Here is a 20435-nt window from a genome sequence, read left to right on the forward strand (position 1 = left end):
AAAACACATTTTTAGAGATATGTATTCTTCAAGGTTGCATTTAAAATCTATTTGGTTCAAAAACCTGAGTGGGCACTTAATGTCTGATAAACAGAGCTATTAAATATGAAGTCCACATTTACGCCCACCTTCCTGTTCTGCATCTCCCACACCTGTTTGATAGATGGTGCATGATGATCTGTCTCAAACTTTGCACACTTTCACTTTTTCCAACTTGTCATTATTATAAATGGGGTCTATTTGGTTCCATCAGTGCTTGCAGAGCACAAGGAATAGAAAGCTTCTTCTGTGGATGCTGGGTACATTATTTGTGCTCCACAGTGAGGAAAATGGGTTAATATTTTAACCATATATGACAACCTCCTACAGGGAATGGCTTTCATTTTTGTTGCAATTGGAAAAAATGGCGCCTGCAACCTGCGCCATATATCACTGTTGAAAAAGCCGTGGCGGCAAGTAAACTTCAAACTTTAATTTGAATAAAAAAATAAGGCCCTGTCTCTAAGGCCATTAAATAATACTTAATATTACCACAGAATCAGTTTTCAGTAGTAATGTTTTTAAGCTTCACTTTCCAACTTTGAAAATGCCTTGTTTTAATCAAATAAAGCCCAAAACGGCATTCTTTGTTGCAGCTAGATTTAACACTATATGCAACACCAGGAAATGCACATGCAGTATTGTTAAAATATATAGCGAATGCACTGCAAGTCATATTAAAGTGCCTGCTAAATGTACAGGTAAATGTTTAAATTCATGTACATGTTTTATTACAATAGGCTTCTATTCATAATATATGTGTAAAAGCAAACACATTTAACTCAAGTTGTGATGTGTTACTGGTATAAAAACTGATTTATTAGACAGGTGCACGGTTCATCTGATCTAAACCTTCTCTTGTGCTTAACTTTTGATCTCTACTCAGTTATATTCAGTTAATCCTTTGATATACCGTACATTTTATGACTCCTAATACCAACATGACAGATACGAAGGTAATTGAAGGCGTCTGTTCAAGAAATGTATGTAAAAGGCTATGCTCTATGTTGGTGATCCAGATCCCTCAAGAGCTTAAAGATGCTGATGAAAGCTGCAAATGCCTTTAAAAAACCAAACCCTACTTAACACAGACTATGAAAGGACAAAGAGTGTCTGGGGGAAATGTAGAAAACCACACATCTGCCAGATACCAGTGTTTACTTTTACTCTCTCACCTTATTACCACAGAATGGTTATTTCTTTGACTCAAAAGCAAGATATTACATTTTAAATGCGAATTGTTGCCACTTTTGGTTTGGCACACAAGTCATGATTTTATTAATGAATGCTATAATGTTTAGTGACAGCCCTTCCAGCCTGCATCACATCTGATTTATGGGATAAGCTGGAAGCAGAGATAATTGGCAGGTTTGATAATATACTGTGTAAATGAAAGATTTCCATATCCTGCAAACAATATGCTTACTTTATTCAGCCACTAAATATAAAATAAAAGCAAGTGTTAATGTTTTGGAAGGAGGAACTGATAATAAATAAAAAACATGGAGATCATGTGATTTCACAATCTAAAATAATGCTTTCAGGTATTTTTCTCTTCATCTAATAGTGTTTATTGGTAAGAAAAATAGTGAATATATGACAAGAAAGGATTATTTTATTAGTATTACAATAAGCAGCCACAGTAAGTCTATTCAACCACTGCTAGGATCTCACAGCACACCACTTGCTTTGATACTGCATATTTTGATCAACACCACAGGATGGCCGGCATATCAAAAGGAAACAGAAGATAATATTATTCACTTTCTAATTACTTTCCACTATGTTACCTTTATACCAAGATATGGGGTCATATTTTAATATACAAACTAAAACTTTTTGCTGCATACAGTAGCCTATAAAATCACATGTGAAGGACATGACAACAAAGTAACACAATACAAGCTCACAAATGATATCTACGTGATCTCGGTGCATTGTTTAATATGTTTGTGTACTACATTAATCCTGTTCTGCAGTGTAAGCGAGTGCCCGTCAGACAGCGAGCCCAGTTCGCGTGCAAACGGTTCTCTCGTGCGGTACAGTTCAAAGAGCAACTTTGCGGCATTCCCGGAGCGCTTCATCTCAGCTATGCGTCGCGCTGTACTTCTCCTAAATATACACGACGAACTTAACAGTATTCTGTGGTAACTTTCCCACAGCTCGAGCACTCTGTACCCGTGAATAAGCCCTGCCTCGTTGTCAATGAAAACCAAATCTCCGTTCAAAGTCTTCAGAAGGTTATTAGTTGTCCTCTCCATTACGCGCGCGTCCCACTGGAGGCTGAAAATGTGACTTACGATGCGGTCGAAGTTGGCTGTTAAATAATCAAATAAAATCATATCAGTCCATTGCATCAGCTCTACAAGATTTGGTATTGTCATATTTGATACACTCTCGGGGGTGAGTTGTATTCCTTGTGGTTTTCGTAAAGGTAACGGAATAAACACTCCAGTAACGTTCGGTATGAACTTTGTGAGAGACACAATTGCATTTGGAGACCATTTCAGCGCCACGATGTTTTCCCTGACGCTTGCCCACTGCTCACCAGGTATGCTTAATTTGGAGAGAGCCAACGGCGGAAGATTGGAAATCCCAAGTAATGTCGCCAGATAATACGACAGGGTTTCGCCCAGAACTTGATCCGGGTCGATGCCGTATCGCACGCACGCTCTGGTACCATCAGCGAACGTGGCTAGACGGTTGGTGGGTCTGCCGCAACCCGCTTCAAGTAAAACTACACGCGCGTCCCGAACCTGCGCTCTCCAGTTCCGCTGATGCTCCTCATTGAAAACAGTAGTGGAAAGACGGTCCAGCCATGCACTCCAGAACACTCGGTGTTCAGTAACGTTATCCAGTTTGTTTGCAGAGGAAGATTTTAAACTTTTTTCAACGCGCAACCCTGCACTCATTGCCGTGTGCTTTTGGTTATTTGCACTCGAAAATAAAATTTCAGGACCTCCAGGCTGTTCAGTGCGTTGTTGGACATAAAACAATGAAAAATCCAACTTTATATGCCCTATACAGGTAAATAATCCAAGACATATACACACTGACGCGCACAGTTTTACCTTGCTCATGATTTCAAAACGCATTTTAGTCCGTTTCGATCGCTGGCCATCGCTTTCCATTTGCAACTTTTAAATTTATTATCGTTTCAATACAATCATAATTAATGCTGATAATGGTAATACGCTCCTCTTCTGGACTGCGTCTCCTGCCTCTCATCCTCAACACTTTCTGTGTTCACTACAGCTATAGTTGCGTAGATGCAAGTCATGTGACCGAACCATGAGACTTGTCAAATGCCCTTTCTAATTTACCAGAGGAAATAGCAAAGAGCAGAGAGTGATGTAAAATATTTGCACCAACATCTTTAACTCTTTTTGCGTGTTTTTCATATAATATTTACAAATTTCCGTGACACAATGCATTAATTAAAAAAAATCTACAAAATATTCCTGCCTGTGTAAATGAATGTCAAGTAGCTTGGTGCTGTTGTTGCAAGCACCCAGTGCCAGGATAGGTTGAAACAGCACATGGGGTATGTGATAATGAAATGAATAAATTATATTTGGTCTTGTCCTATAGTTAAGACTTCATGAATACAAAATTTTGTATCTTGTACTATATGCCCATTAAATGCATATTGATGACCCCCCACCCCAGAAATAGCCTGTGCTATTAAAAATCTACCATCTTCTCATCTCAACTTCATGTTTTAATATAAAATACATTTACGTTAACAAAAATATCACAATTGCACTTCTATATCAAGTTTTTGTAGGTAGTCACACTGACAAGGATGTTTGCACTTTTCTGAGAAATTACTTCGCAGTAATATTGACGGAAGTTTGCGTGAGAGGGGGAGTAGTCAGGAGTGATGATGTTACTTCGCGCCGAGGTCGAAGTGCAGCAAACTAAGTGCTTTTCCACCATATAGTTCTCATTTTTTATCCGCTTAAAAAATATCACCACGCTCATGTAACAGTCTTTAAATAGGGAAAACATGAAAGTGTTTGGTGGCATCTAAATTCATCTCTGTTTGGATCCTAAGGAATGATTGGGGCTAGGCTAAATGCTAACACAGTCACGACGCTCTGTACAAAGATTAAGTGCACGCATTGAAAAAAAGATAGGTATGTATTAATTCATCTAAGCTGAGGTAAGAACATAGTAAAATATTGAAAAACTGTGGTGTTTTCCTTTAATGCACTGCAGACATACAGCTGGTCAGCTTATGTTCCCTAAATGTCTGGCATTGAACATGAAAAACTGCAGGTGTTGTGTCTAAATCCTCCCCCAGCAACCATTCTGTCACTCATCACTTGAACGGTCACATAATGATTTTTTGAGCTCTGCACCTGCTTAGAAAACCAGCATATGTTGTGCTGTGAACACTGTGATCTGTGAAATTAGGCTGTCAGCGTTGTGGAACTAAGCTGGGGTGCGTTTCCCAAAAGCATCGTTGCTAACCTGTTAGCAACTTAGATGGTTGGCAATGGGAAATTGCATTGCAACCAACAAAGTTGCTAACATAGTTAGCAACGATGCTTTTGGAAAACGCACCCCAGAATGGTGATGTTATATTGTATTGCCAGGTTGGCTCAGAGATGTGTTGGCTTGAGAAGGTTTCCTAGGTTGAGTCGCATTTGGTGTTCTTTCATTCTAGCTTTCATTTAAAGACAACATTTCTTTGTGTAGATTCAGTGTATCATATACACAGCAAATGTACAGTAAAGTGATGGTCTAGATAATTAGGTTGTGCTGTATAAGAAACAAAGAGTGACGCAAGGATCCTGAAACCCCAGTGAACGTCTCTAGATAGATACTACTGCCCTTCAAAGAACCTTGAAGGATCTGAAGTGTAGTTCCCATGATGCCCATTACAGAGAGTATAGACAGAAGGTTCTGGTGACTCACCGCTGAAGGCAGCAGACAGGTTAGGCAGAATGAGGACGGCTAATCCAGAGGCAGCGCTTGCCAGCTGCAGGGATTCAGTGACGAAAATCAGTACAGCCTATGTGGGCGTTTCTGAAGCCAGACTGTTTGTCATCCAGCAGGTTCCTCTGTAATAGAAAAGATCTGATAAATAACCACTTCAAGTTGTTTCAGAAAACCAATAAAAGTACACATTACTGTAAAAGTTTTTTCTCTTCAGACTGGTGATAGTTAACAAGTTTGCATTCGAGCCGAGACTAACTCGTTTAGTTGTCCTTGGACCAAATGTTTTGGTATGGATCCAAGCGCGAATGCTGTGTTCACATATGTGTAAACAAACCAAAACAATGGAGAAAACGAATGAGGTACCGAAACAAATGCTCCGGTGTGAAAACGTATTATAATGAAAATCTCCATGGTAATATAAGTATATGAAGGTGGTTTTATGTAATGTTGGCAATCAATACAGAAAATATGCGTTACTTTGTAAATCCAATTACCCTTTGTCTGCATACCCTTTGGTTATATAAAAAAATCGTTCTTCCCTCATAAAATGTTGTTTATCTTTCCCTAGCTACAACTCCCTTGTTGTTAGCTCCTTAGAAATTTTTTTAAATACTCTTACAGTTTGCCAAATGAATAAATCTAAAATGAAGAACAGTGTGATAGATGGTAAATAATATAGTCAATGAACACCGTACAAAGCAATGAAGTTTCAGTTTAGATCAGTCATCATGGTCCATTGTAAAAGCATGTTTTAGGGACCATGGTCCAGAATGGCCATGAATGTTTTAGAGCAAAGCCCTTTCCCCTTCAGACTGCCCTCAAGCGCACAAATATGCTAAACAGAAAACACCATCATCAGCCGTGCTGCTGCTATTAATCAGTTGTTGACTAGTTCAAAAACAACCAGAGGCAGTTTAGGTTTTCACCACATTATTACAGTCCCAAGCTGTCATATTTCAAGTATAAATTCAATCATTCAGACCATGATTGATGGGGAACTGTATAAACTGTAGCTGTCCATGAACAGAAATAATATGTTTTTGGTCATCAAAATGATCCCTTAAATAGGTTCCTGTGTCTAATGATATTGGTTTTGTGCGTTAGAAATGTATTTGCGCATACACAAGGTTTTAAGCGCATTGTGAGGACAAATTAATCAAGAAGAATGAACCCCCTCAATGTGGTTTTGGCTCTGTTTTCACATCATTCTTTTCTACTGCTCTTTTTCTAGTGTTGATACTTTACATTTATGCACTGGGCAGACACTTTTATGCAAATCACCTTTCAGTGTATTCTTTCGAATTTTAATTAGTATGCGTGTTCCCTGAGAATCTAACCATGATCTTGGCAATGCTGATGCAATGTGCTACCATTTGAGCTACAGAAACACTGTACAACTATACAGAATAGTTTCTTAATAAGACTGACAGAACTGCATTCTGAAGACCTATAGGATTTCTTTTTAATCTACAAACAATCGTCAACAAACATGCACTTTAAAAAATATTTGTTGGTTCAACTTAAAAAGTATGTTACCTGTTGCCCTGAAGTTTTGAGCTAATTCAACTGTATTAGTTAAAGGTAGGGTAACAGATTTGATCCTGAAACATTTTTAGTTATGCTGTGTTAAGCTATCACTGTGTTAAGTTGTTTAAATGTATTTGTAGAAATTTATGTCATATATGAAAGGCGTAGGACCAAAAAATCTTCAACCAATCATAGATTTCGGTCCAAACGGACGTTTCCTTTTTTGTCCCTCATACGTAAGCGTAATTTGAATGCCCACCGCGCAGCTAGTCCACGCAGACACCATACGTCATCGGCACGTTCACGTGCGCTCACCTCCGGTCTGTAAACAGCGAGAATGGCAAACTTTTCTGCTGAATTGACAACGTACACAGGAGCAACAAAACGAAAGACATCTTTTATAACAACAACAGCAAAAACTGCCTGGATCAGCAAAGAGCAAAAACCCAAATTAACATCGGCAACTTTACTGCTTTACCACGAGATGCAAACAAGTGCAGGAGGCAAAGGGTCTGAAAGGGTGGTTACAGTGTTTATTTTGGTAAGGTAGGTACGCGATATGTTTGTATTGAGATGGATTCAGATATTCTACTTTGATTAAACATGTGTTGCTTATGAAAATTGTGTTTGTTTACGGATTAGCGTAACGATATAGTTAGCCTACTACGTCTACAAAACCTAAAGTGTGCTTTAACTAATACTGATGTAAACCAGTTGTTTATGTTGGTTATTTTGGAAATGTTATTCACTTTGTACTGCAATGTTTTCTCACTGGCGAATGAGACATGCGATGTGACCATCTGATCTTTGCATGTTCATGTGTTTGACTTTGGATGGCGATTTGACTGGAGGGTGGTCAAAATGTGAAACCCTACCTCGAACTCTTAAAAGATTGTGTAAAAAATGTGTCAACTAATATTCTTAAGTTGAATTAACTCCAGGAAACTTGCATTTTTAAGTTGAACCAAAAGTGTGGAATAATGTAAAAGTATGTGCTGTGTGTGCATAGACATGTGCACTACTTTTAGTGTGCAAAACTGTATAATTATTTTACTTTTTTTAAGGTTTTATATGAAAATTTGATACATCTTTTTCCACTCTATTTCCACAAAAAATGTTGTTAAGTCACTTGTTTTACCATCTAGATTATTAAAAGCCTGTTTTTCCATTTCATAATGCTTTCGTTAATCATCACAATCTAAAGTGGAGCGCTTCTCTACATTCAGACAGAATATGTGTATTTGGGAAACTCCGTCTCCAAGGCAATCCAAAACAAATGAGGGAAACATTTTCCCATTTACTCTGTACTGCACAACCATTCTTCCAAACTACAGAATACATTCAGTTAAATCTGCCCTCAAACGTAAAGCACTAAACATTCTTCTCGTATCAGAATTAAAGGTTTCAGCAAAAAGTCTATAATGTAGGTAAAGAAATGTAAAACAGAGGCATGGTTTAGGGATATCTCATTAAAAAGAGCTCTCATAATGAAAACACTGAAGAAATCTTTGAGTGAGTCATTTATTACATCTCTAAATTCTGTTATCTACCTAATCTAACCGATGAAACCACATTAAATACACAGACGTTTAAAAGTAATTATAAAGTACAGTGAGCAATTATAAAAGTCTTTGACTGTTTCAGAGTCCACTTTCAGTTTCAAGCTGTTGCAACAACTTGGTTTGTTTACAGATCAGTATAGACAAAAATATTTTGAAGTAACTTAGTAACAGTGTCTAGCAAAAATAAAAACATGACTTTAGTAAGAGAAGGGGTTAAAGATTTCCCCTTGCTCTGAAGCAAAGTTATTACAGCATACCAACATTTCTGAAGAACACAGTCAGAGCAGTGCAACAGACTGTAAATTAGACAGTGAAAAGAAAGACAGCAAGAAAATAGTTTAAGGAGGAAGAAAGGAAACTGTGTTAGAGAGAGGGAGAGAGAGAGCAAGGGGGAAAAGAGAGAGAGAGAGAGTGGGGGTTCTAATCATTGGCCTCATGTTGCATTAGCTCATTTGACACAACAGAAGTGTTGGCGGAAGAATGTTATTTCCCACAGGCCAGCTGGCCATGAACACAGGGATATGGATGTCCCCTAAGCGTGGATACCGCTCTTGTTTGCTCCCTATCATTCTTTATCTTCTTCAGCTTTTCAGCACCGGGGCATCTTGGCAAAATGGTAAGAGTGTTGCAAGAACTGTGTTCTACTGGAAAATTTGCTTTAAAGTGTAAATTGGCTGTTTCTCTCACACAGAGACTCCGTTATTGAGATGTACAGTCAGTGTAATTCAAATACCACAGTGACTGGAAAAATATTTATGTGACCGTTTAGTCTTTTAAAAGCTCAATGTTTAAAGCTTAATGTTGTAAAACATTATAATCTGCCATACAGATTCATTCTTTAAAAGTATGTAAGAATTTTTACTTTTAGAGACTTGTCAATCTCATCAAATGTTTATCTTGGGTGGCCAAGAACTGAAAATACAACTAATACAATTTATACTGTATGTGTTTGGGGTAAAGGGGTCATATTTACAATGCATTCAATGACCATCATTAGAAAAACTAGTAACATGAGCTTAAAGCACATAAACAGCTCTTTCTACATACCTTTATTCACACTAATGAGAAAAACAGACATTAGATACAGTCAGGTCTGCTACACTTAACTGAATGACTAAGAGTAAGAATCAGTAGGGCAAGTTAAAGTTATGCCATTGTTCCACACTTATCACCATCACACATCTCCTATCTACTACATGATGGGTCATAAGAGATCCCAGACTATAATTATAAGGTAAACAGATGTATGACAAACGCATTATAGAACCTGTTGTGACATGGCGAAGCACTTGAAGGTGGATGTGTAGCTGTCTAAACAACATGTCAAAATGTCAGATAAGAGAGGATTTTCTTCTGGCACAATATTCCCTCACATTCCATCACAGCAGCATTTGCAGACTGCTTTTAAAAATAATGATTTTCCATTACTGAGCTTAACTATACTTTAGTGACTTATTCTTCAAATGACCATCTGCAGAAATCTTGCACAAAGAACACGGCACACTAAACATCAGTCAAACAGGAATTCAAAAAAGGCATTACATTTGCTGAGCTGTTCTGCACTTGATGTAGTTTTTAGGTTTCAGGAGGATAAGTGCCCAGGCCGACAGTGGAACGCCATGTGCCGTACCTGCTGCGAGTATGAGCAGATTGCATGTAAGTGCCCATCTCAGGGAACGAAAGTGGGTTACACTGTACCATGCTGTCGAAATGCTCTGGATGAGTGTGACCCCTGCATCCTACACCAAGGTATGAAGGAACACATCTAACTAAATTTAAAACTCTAGAGATTTCAGCTTATATAAGGCATGAGGAGCTTCCGTTCTGACATATATTGTGTTTATGCGTTTTTCATACAAGCAGCACATGGTTTATACTCACCATGTGCTGCTTTCATAAACCTTGTCATAAAGAGTTTCTATATTTATTAAGGCTGCAGCATTTTTGACAACTGCAAGAGCTGCAATAATGGCACCTGGCAGGCCAAGGACGATTTCTATATTAGAGGGCAGTACTGCACAGCGTGTCGTCGAGGGTGGTCTGGTGGAGATTGCCTTAGTAAGACTTTTAATCTTTTCCAGAATCACACATGTATACATATTATATATACATAAAAATAAATGTTCACAATACAATACATTTAGATACACGTTCCATTCATTTTAGCATGTGGAGAAGTTATACATAGACCACATGGCCATGTAACAATGGAGAGTTATCCAATCAATGCAAAGTGTGAATGGACTCTACAAGTTAACCAAGGAGCAACGATTGAACTCAGGTATTTGTAGTAAATGTTGCTAAGATGATAACTAGTTAAAAAAAAGTATTTTGACCATTCTCACTTGAATTTAAAAACATTTTAATTCATCACACATTGCTATTATTATATGTTACATGGAAGTGCGTTTTAAGTGTTCTCAACATTACCATGTTTTCAGGTTTTCAATGATCAGCATGGAATCTGACCATAGCTGTAGCTATGACTACGTGGAGGTGCGAGACGGAGACAATCCAAAGTCACCTGTGATAGGCAGATACTGCGGGGACAAAAGCCCTCCACCCATCAGAAGCTCTGGAAGCTCTCTACATATTCGCTTTGTGTCCGACGGCTACAATAACTTTGATGGCTTTTTTGCTACTTTTCAGGAAGTATCAGGTAAATATATTAATATAAGGTCATGAACATTATACCGTACCCCTAACCAAGCAAGTGGAATTTTCATGTTTCAGTGGGTGTTAATTAGGTAACATTTACAGCCGCGTTTCAATTCGCTGTCGCGAACCTTTGATGTCATCCACAGAGCGGTTCGTACAGCACCAAGCTAACGTTATTCAAGTGACATGAGACATTCAAGTGTAAATTCTTGTCATGGGAGGGGCTTCTGCGACTCCGCTGAAACTCCGCTCACTTTCTGTAATCACGTCACTCCTACAGCAAGGTCCTGATTGGTTAATCCGCCAAAGTTCATATTTTTCAACTCTGGCTTTTCCCACGGCAACGCTCAATTCACGCGGAACATGGCATCCATGCGTTCTGCGCTGCAGGATGCCTTTTTGCGTCTTTGCATTGACTTAACATGTAAATCACTTGCCGCCTCTACCGTGTCCGGTGTGAACCCTGCATTAGCATTGCATTGTGACTGAATCTTTCAAACATGGTTAGGAACGTCACATTTCCGGCTGACGTCAGAGGTATTCAGGCCAATCACAATGTACAGATTAGCTGGCCAATCAGGGACACAGAGCTTTTCAAATCCGTGCATTTCGGGAAGAGAGTGAAATCTGGAGCTACAAAAATGTACGGTGTGTGAAAAATAACGTGTTTTTCTAACCATAAACCACACAAACACATTGTATTATACCAAATACCGGTACACAAAAATCATAGTCTTTTAGCAATCAAATAGGTGCACTTTAAATAAACCAGGCTTGATGACATGTGCAACCTGCATGAGCTCCGGAGGCAGCAGCCTTCGATTGATGGCTACTGTGCTTTTTCAGAAATGTTCTGGACCCCCTTAAGATCTCCCCTTTATTTTTAAATGCTTATCTAGTGCATTTTATTATTTCACTGCTTTTCTCAAGGCCAAACACCACCTCTGTGTGTAACACCAAAGAAACCAGCGAACGGAGATCTCTTCCTCCGGTACAAAGAAGGAGACATTGTCAGTTCAGTGCAGTATATTTGCTATAAACCCTTCAAGCTCAAGGGATCATCTCGGAGGGAGTGCATGCCCAGTGGCACATGGAGTGGAACTGCTCCTGTATGCATAAAAGGTAGGTTGATGTTAGCTGCTTACAGTCAGAGCCAGGTGTGCATGTATGCCTGGGAGTCATGCTTCTCTGAACACAGATTGTCTGCTACTTTTATTGTCTTCAAAATGCATGCAAAATGTATGTAACCTATGTTTGCTAACATTGTTGTAATTCTACATTTCTGGTTTAATTACAGAATTGATCATAAAAGACTGTCCAACTGTACCGCAACTCCACAATGGATACTTCACAGAATTTACAAGCTCTGATGGCAAAATTAAACATGTGAAATTTCATTGCAACAATACCTACATTCTCAGTGGCGATTCAAAAAGAACATGCCAGACGAATGGGACCTGGAGTGGCAGTCAGCCCCTGTGTGTCAGAGGTATCACCCTATGTCATTAACAAATTTCAAATCCAGTATTAGATGCTGCCAGCTATCATCAGACTGAGAATCTCACTGTTTTACAGCTTGTAAGGAACCTAAAGTTTCAAAACTTGTGCGGCAGAGGGTTGTAAAATACCAACTTCTTTCCAGGTAGACATTTTAAAATTCTTTACGTTTATTATGCTGGTTATACTGATTTAAGACCCTGATGTTATCTCTTTTTAATTGCAGGAAAACCCCGGTCCACAAGTTATACTCCGCATCAGCACAGGAAGGGACAGAAGCAGGCTTGCAAGAGAAAGAGCCCACTGTCATCCTAGACTTGCCACCAACCTTTCATAATCTCTATAGCAGTATAGATTATGAGTGTGTCTCAAAACTTTACAAGCATTCTGGTAGTGCTCGCCGCACGTGTCTTAAGTCTGGCAAGTGGAGCGGTCGGCATTTTTCTTGTTCACCAGGTGGGGGCAGCACCAACACATTTACATCAAGGAGACCATGTTATTCTATTCAATAACCAAATTTAGTTTGAAAAAGTTTTTCCCTTTTATTATACAATCTTTAATAACACTGAATTATTTTATACCAGCCGGCACTTTATATGAAATGAATGAAAAATTATTTTGGTATAATGTACTCTAACTTTCTTTCTGTTCCAGTATGTGGTAAATTATCACTTGCCAGTCCCCAAAATTTAACAGAGATTTACTGGCCGTGGCATGCTGCCATATATACTCGCCTACACCATGTCAGTCATCTTATAGGAAGGACCAAACGGCGGGGTGACACATTTGCCATAGATGAGGATGAGGAGCAAGAGCAGGTAAAGGAGGACCAGCAATGGCAGCTTGTCTGTAGTGGAGCTCTGGTGAACCAGCACTGGGTCGTGGTGGCTGCCCACTGTGTTTCGGAGCCTGGACGGACAGAACATCTCAGTATAGATGATCTAAGTGTAGTCATGGGAAAACATGACCTCAAAGAGAGCAAGACACTACAGCACATACAGGTAAGAGCCTACCACATTCTTAAAAACCAAGCCAGTTTAGACTGTCTGATAGCCAACATCTGTGCATGTAATATTTCAGTTACTAACAACTGATGTTTAAAAGAATTCTGAGTTCTTGGAAACCCCAAAGATACATTGATACTAAATATACGCATTGCAATTTTTAGGATTTTTTATTGCTAAACACAGTCAGTGATCAGTTCTAGCCCTTCATGTACTATACTGTTTCCACACAGATCTCCCAGATCTTGATCCATCCAAACTACGATCCACATCTCTTAGACTCCGACCTGGCCTTATTAAAGCTGGTGGACAAAGCTCGAGTCAGTGAATACGTGTCTCCTGTTTGCTTGCCACATCTGCAGGGTGGGGAGGTCACCACAAAACAGGCCTTCCTCACTGGCTGGCCCATAACAGGCCAACACAGGTCAGAATCAAACGCGGACTTGGACGTAGCTCGGACTGGGCTGATAGAATTTGGCGATGTGGTAAAATGCGAAAAACAGTACAGCAAACACGGGGTCACAATCAGTATTACTGATAACATGCTATGCGGACGGCAACATCCACTCAGTCCTTCCACAATCTGCCCTTCTGAAACTGGAGGAATCATCATTGCACCCTCTGCTGATACCCAGCTTAATTTAGAACTGCAGCCTCTTTATCCCAGGAGAGCAGGGGAAAATCATTCCCATCACGATTGGGAACTGCTCGGGCTAGTGAGCTTCGGGTATGATATACAGGGATGTGATTCAAGTTTGTTTACTGTCTACACACGAGTAGCCAACTTTAAGACTTGGATTGAGAAGAACATTACATAGAGCTTTATATCAAACAGAGATTTTATATCCTTGTTCCAGATCATGGAGATGATACAGTTTTCATGTGATGTTTTTCATCTATATGACAGGATTGATTTATTATTAAGCAATATTAGGGCGTATCAAATGGCACATAGCACAATACAACAAACAAATCAATGATAAAGTGTGAAACCTGAGATTTCCCAACTAGTTTATGCCCACGCGTGCATGTGAGGATATGTTTGTGCATGGTCAGATACAGAGGTAACGTTCCATATTAATTCAGTCACAAGGTTTGCAGGCCTTAGCTTGCCATTCGCCTTTCTTTAAGTCTCACTTCCCATTGCACTTATTTTTTACACAATCAATATACTTTTGTCTTTTGTGCAGACATGTAATCCGAGATAAAAACATTTTTTATGATTTTGGGGAATACAATGTGATATGCAGCATTTTATTAAACAAATTGTCGAGTTTGTAGCCCACATGGACCAACCACGTGTAAGGCCAAAAGTTTGATAGCTCATAGTTTCTCAGATAGCAATCGACTCCGGGGTCGATTGCTATCTGGGTTGTTTCTTGCAACAACCAATTGTAATGTACAAAAATAAAACATGGTGTAAACATATAAAAAAACTGTGTGTTTTTATTCTTCTCTTGCTTAACCAACAGCTGTATAGCAAATAAAAAGATATTGGATTTTTAGTTCGAAGAAATAATTTATTATATAAATGGGCCGTTTCTCGGACAGGGTTTAGATTAATACAGCTAGTTTTGCAAGCAAACCTTAGAAAAAGCAATATTTTTTGTGCATCCTGAGACAAAGCGCAAGTGTTTTCAAATGAAGGCAGGGCCGTTCACGTTATAACGATAAATATAACGTTAACAATTACGATAACTATATTACCTCCACATTATAACGATAACGTTATGCTAATTCGCTCACGCGCGGGGCATTCGCGCAAAAACGTACCTTTAATGTAACTTTAATTTGACATTTCTTGTAATAAAAACTGTTGCAATTGTTTATGTCACTGAATATGTACGTTATGCTGTTGTTGTTGCATTCACGCAGCGGGTAACTAAACATGCAGATGTCCTCAACACGCTGCGTTTCGTGTAAATCTAGTTTGTGTAATCTAAGTTAATATCTTACCTTTTGGCGTAGTCAGTGTGGTAGAAAGCATTAGTGAATTTTACGGCAACTGCGTCAGCGCTGGATACCTGAGGTAATTTTATGTTATAGACCTTCGCATTTAGCTTTTCCACTGTCATTTTAAGTGCGCGTGCACTTGAAGTTCAAATAAATTTGATTGGCTGTCAATGGTTTATCGTTCATCAGGTGGGGAAAAATCGCTCAGAAAGTGAACCCAACGATATCGTTCGTTGTATCTTTATCGTTATGGTGTTTACTTTTGTCTGTAATATAAAACGATTTTTAAAACTATTCCAAAATATTTTTATAGTTATCGTTATCCTTTTAGTCTGGTACTATAAGACCTTTCCTGGAAACTGCCCCAAATTTTCTTATTTAAGAACACACTATAAACCTGTTGAAAAGTTGAATTGGAGGAGTTGCCCTAAAAAAAGTAATTTGAACTAAAACAAGAGTACAATTAATTAAATATTTCTAGTTCAGTCAACTTAATTTTGATTTTACTTGAAATAATTTGTAGCATAATATCAGCTGCTCTATCCAACATAAGTCCAACATCCAACTGAGAAAATATTTTCTTTTTTTAATTGATTTATATTACTTTAAGTGGTATAAATGGTATCATAACACAAATTTGTCACTACTGTGGAGAGAATTACAATAAATTGTGCTGAACAGGGTTCATGTAAGGAAACACTAATAGAAAATATAACTAGTTTTAAAAAACATGCCTTACTAAAAACATCACTTGTAAGCATGCTGAGGCAACCAAAGGGCACTGATGTATTTAAGATATGTCAGTGCAAGTTGTTTTCAGTTTGGACAGCTCTTATTTAGTCTAGGACTAGTCTAATCCCTGTCCGGGAATCGACCCCTATTGTTAGGGTGGGGGAAAACAGGCAAATGGATCCCAGTGCGGATAACAAAAATGTTTATTTAACAGAAAATGAATGTAAACAGACAATGGCACGTCTGGGCGCAAAGGCCACTCCGAGGCAGACGGCTAGGGCGAGGAGCACACACAGACACTGGGGAGACAAGCCACACACGTTCGGGCTCCGGCCAGACAAACGAACGGTGGGAGAGAGTATAGTACAACAGTTAATTAATTCCACAACACCACAAAATGTTCCACTGCTTACTGACGGGGTAAATGATCCTCTGAGGGGAAACAGGGTGAGATGAACCAATGCCGCGGTGAATACACCAGCCAAGCTGGACCGCGGCTGCAGGCCCTGAATGGGTACGCTGGACAGCGCCCAACCAACTGGCAGTCGGAGCTGAGGAGGAGAGCAGAGCAGTGGACAACTTGGAAGATAGCACTGCAGTCCTTAAACAGGAAGATGGAGAAAGCAGTCTCTATAACAGTCAGCGATCACAGAAACAGTATCTAGAGAATGATTCCTGGGCAGCAGTGAGTACAGAATAAGGGAAACAATAAATGAACAAACTAGACGTATCAAAAGCACACAACAAGACTAAACTAGAAACTAGCAAAGCTAGTAACGGGCGAGTACATACACAGTACTGACATTGACAAACTGATATTGACAAACGAACTTGCAAAGACACACTAGACACACAGGGATTAAATACACAGATCAGACGAGAGGATAACAAGCAACAGGTGAGGAAGACGAGAGGAGGCAATCACACTGAACAGGAACACCTGTGAGGGAAGCACACGTGAACCTGTAAAACACATACAAACACAAGACAACCACAGTACCAACAAGACATAACCATAAATATATTTATATATATATAAACATATATAAATATATAAATATATATAAATATATATAAATATATATATATGCATGAACAGAACACTAGACTAAACAAGACATAAAAACAAAGACTGGAAAATGCAAGGGAGCGGGGAAAAAATAACACACAATGACAAGAGAATACAAGGGAGCGGGGAAAAGTCACAAGACATGGGAAAAACGTGGTCTGATATGACAATATCAAAACCACGTTCTCCCACACAAAACATTGTACTGTCAGGACCCTGCCATACACAACTAGATATAATTACCAAACCAGATTATGGCAGAGTCCTCACAGGACCCTCCCCTCAAGGGACGCCACCTGGCGGCCCTCAAGGAGAGACACAGGACAAGACAGACTGGACACTGGACAGCACCCACGAAAACATGACAAACACTAACAAGGGAAGACAAGACAGAACAACTAGAGGATTCGGGTGGGACAACAAGAACAACAAACAAGGGAGGGGGGGCGGGGGAACAACAACGTTCACAGGAGGAGGGATGGGACTGGGAACTGGGCGAGCCTTCTGACCCCGGGGAGTAGCTGAGGGTTGGGTACGTGGAGGCCGGGCAGGCCTAACAGGGTTCCGTGGGGAGGAAACAGCTTGGGGCAAGGCAGGAACAACTAGGTCAGGGTTTACAGGCTGAGGGGAAACAGGAACAGTGACAGGGGGCGCTGCGGCCGGCAGCGGAGACGAGGCAGGGACAATGACAGGGGGCGCCGCGTCTGGCGGCGGAGACGACATGGAGACAGTGACAATGACAGGGGGCGCTGCGTCCGGCAGCGAAGACGACATGGAGACTGTGACAGGGGGCGCAGCGGACGGCTGCGGAGGCGAGACAGGAATAGTCACAGGAGCCGCTGCAGACGGCAGCGGAGACGAGGCAGAGACAATGACGGGGGGTGCAGCGGGCGGCTGCAGAGACGACACAGGATCAATGACAGGGAGCGCAGCGGACGGCTGCGGAGACGACACAGGGTCACTGACAGGGAGCGCAGCCGGCGGCTGCGGAGACAACACAGGCTGGATAGACCCTGGCTGAGGCTGCACCGGCGAAGGCAGAGGCTGCTGCTTATCAGCGGACTGAGGGGTGGCAGCTGGCTGAAGAGCGGAGGAGCCCTTCTTCCTCTTCTTCTTCTTTGGGCGCGGTGCAGTGAGAGCGATGGCAGGAGGTGGTGTGGTGGGAACGATAGGCTCGGTAGAAGACCCTTCCGATGCAGATTCCCAGGACACTCTTCGCTCTCTTTTACCCCGAAGGCTGACTGGCGGGGCGGAGCTTACCGGACTCGATGTGGAGGGCGCAGAGAACTCCTGGGTCATCACCCCGACAACACAGCCCTCCGGGATGGAAGGCAAAGGGACAGGATGAGGTGTGTCAGTAGAATCCCCTGGCTCTTCACGGTTCATCAAGTACTCCACTGTATCCGGGAAGCCCAGGGGTTTCAGGGTCCTTTGCTCTGCCGTAGTGAGGGGCTTGTCGAGGCAGCTGTTGAAAATTACCTTTAACTCTGCCTCGTTGAAGCCGGAGTACTTGGCAGATCTCAAAAAGTCCATAGCGAAATCCTTCACATTGGCCCCCTTCTGCCGGAGGCCGAACAGGACATGCGCTTGGCAGCTTCTGTAGTCAGACCAGGATAGGTCCATTTCCGCGGGATCCAGTTATGGCAAGTTCGTACTGTTAGGGTGGGGGAAAACAGGCAAATGGATCCCAGTGCGGATAACAAAAATGTTTATTTAACAGAAAATGAATGTAAACAGACAATGGCACGTCTGGGCGCAAAGGCCACTCCGAGGCAGACGGCTAGGGCGAGGAGCACACACAGACACTGGGGAGACAAGCCACACACGTTCGGGCTCCGGCCAGACAAACGAACGGTGGGAGAGAGTATAGTACAACAGTTAATTAATTCCACAACACCACAAAATGTTCCACTGCTTACTGACGGGGTAAATGATCCTCTGAGGGGAAACAGGGTGAGATGAACCAATGCCGCGGTGAATACACCAGCCAAGCTGGACCGCGGCTGCAGGCCCTGAATGGGTACGCTGGACAGCGCCCAACCAACTGGCAGTCGGAGCTGAGGAGGAGAGCAGAGCAGTGGACAACTTGGAAGATAGCACTGCAGTCCTTAAACAGGAAGATGGAGAAAGCAGTCTCTATAACAGTCAGCGATCACAGAAACAGTATCTAGAGAATGATTCCTGGGCAGCAGTGAGTACAGAATAAGGGAAACAATAAATGAACAAACTAGACGTATCAAAAGCACACAACAAGACTAAACTAGAAACTAGCAAAGCTAGTAACGGGCGAGTACATACACAGTACTGACATTGACAAACTGATATTGACAAACGAACTTGCAAAGACACACTAGACACACAGGGATTAAATACACAGATCAGACGAGAGGATAACAAGCAACAGGTGAGGAAGACGAGAGGAGGCAATCACACTGAACAGGAACACCTGTGAGGGAAGCACACGTGAACCTGTAAAACACATACAAACACAAGACAACCACAGTACCAACAAGACATAACCATAAATATATTTATATATATATAAACATATATAAATATATAAATATATATAAATATATATAAATATATATATATGCATGAACAGAACACTAGACTAAACAAGACATAAAAACAAAGACTGGAAAATGCAAGGGAGCGGGGAAAAAATAACACACAATGACAAGAGAATACAAGGGAGCGGGGAAAAGTCACAAGACATGGGAAAAACGTGGTCTGATATGACAATATCAAAACCACGTTCTCCCACACAAAACATTGTACTGTCAGGACCCTGCCATACACAACTAGATATAATTACCAAACCAGATTATGGCAGAGTCCTCACACCTATGACATTTTATTAACAAATATTTAAGTAGTTAAAGTTCTTATCAGTTTTTATTCCGTGAAAAAGCATAAATAATCAAAATATTCAGGCATTTATGGGTATTCCTTACAATGTACTTATCATTTTAAGTTAATTTCACTTAAATTTTGTAGTTGAATTGTATAAGTTTTTCTAAATATATGTCAAAAATATAAATATTAAGCGATGTTTACTTTTTTAGGTAAAGAAAATATCTGGGTTAACAGTGCATGCTAAAAATGCTTAAAAAATGCTTATATAATTGTTTCCAAGACATATTGTACCCACTTGTGACAAATTCACTGTGAGACAAGTAGCTGCAGGTTCCCATATAAAAAAAATTGTGGACAATAACAAAGTGTAGCAACGTGATGCTGGGTATCAACTTTGAAACTGGAGTTGTGCTGACTCAAAACTCCTCTCAATGATGTTGTGAAACCCACTAATCTGCTACTACCTGGGCCCTGCAGGGTAAATAAAGGCTACTGACCTCATGCCCGTGGGTGCTCGTATGTGTTTCTGTTTGCTATTGTTACGAAGCATATTTACAGAAAGTGTGTGATAGTTAAAAGTGAAAGGGG

The 20435-nt window shown here is 40.5% G+C and overlaps 2 protein-coding genes across 2 annotated transcripts; one reads left to right on the forward strand and one right to left on the reverse strand.

Annotated features, from left to right (window-relative positions):
• Positions 1-1586: 1586 nt before the first annotated feature.
• On the reverse strand, positions 1587-3350 carry fjx1 (four-jointed box kinase 1). The gene has a single exon (XM_065289575.2). The coding sequence runs from the start codon at positions 3168-3170 to the stop codon at positions 1959-1961; it is 1212 nt and encodes a 403-aa protein (XP_065145647.1). The 5' UTR covers positions 3171-3350; the 3' UTR covers positions 1587-1958.
• A 4950-nt stretch (positions 3351-8300) lies between these two features.
• Positions 8301-14631, forward strand: pamr1a (peptidase domain containing associated with muscle regeneration 1a). Its single transcript, XM_065289211.2, has 11 exons — positions 8301-8691; positions 9648-9824; positions 10008-10133; positions 10242-10356; positions 10517-10734; positions 11664-11855; positions 12031-12222; positions 12309-12375; positions 12457-12686; positions 12885-13231; positions 13468-14631. Exons 1-11 carry the CDS (start codon positions 8556-8558, stop codon positions 14050-14052), a joined length of 2385 nt encoding a protein of 794 aa, XP_065145283.1. The 5' UTR covers positions 8301-8555; the 3' UTR covers positions 14053-14631.
• The last annotated feature ends 5804 nt before the right edge of the window (positions 14632-20435 follow it).

The sequence above is a fragment of the Paramisgurnus dabryanus genome, chromosome 2, assembly GCF_030506205.2.
Source record: "Paramisgurnus dabryanus chromosome 2, PD_genome_1.1, whole genome shotgun sequence".
Lineage (NCBI taxonomy): Eukaryota > Metazoa > Chordata > Actinopteri > Cypriniformes > Cobitidae > Paramisgurnus > Paramisgurnus dabryanus.

Bases quoted from the DNA above. Each gene is read 5' to 3' on its own strand.
- pamr1a (XM_065289211.2), top strand. From the start codon at position 8,556: ATGTTATTTCCCACAGGCCAGCTGGCCATGAACACAGGGATATGGATG. The intron at 8,692-9,647 runs GTAAGAGTGTTG...CACTTGATGTAG, and splicing joins CGGGGCATCTTGGCAAAATG to TTTTTAGGTTTCAGGAGGAT. The intron at 10,134-10,241 runs GTAAGACTTTTA...CATTCATTTTAG, and splicing joins GTCTGGTGGAGATTGCCTTA to CATGTGGAGAAGTTATACAT.
- fjx1 (XM_065289575.2), bottom strand. From the start codon at position 3,170: ATGGAAAGCGATGGCCAGCGATCGAAACGGACTAAAATGCGTTTTGAA.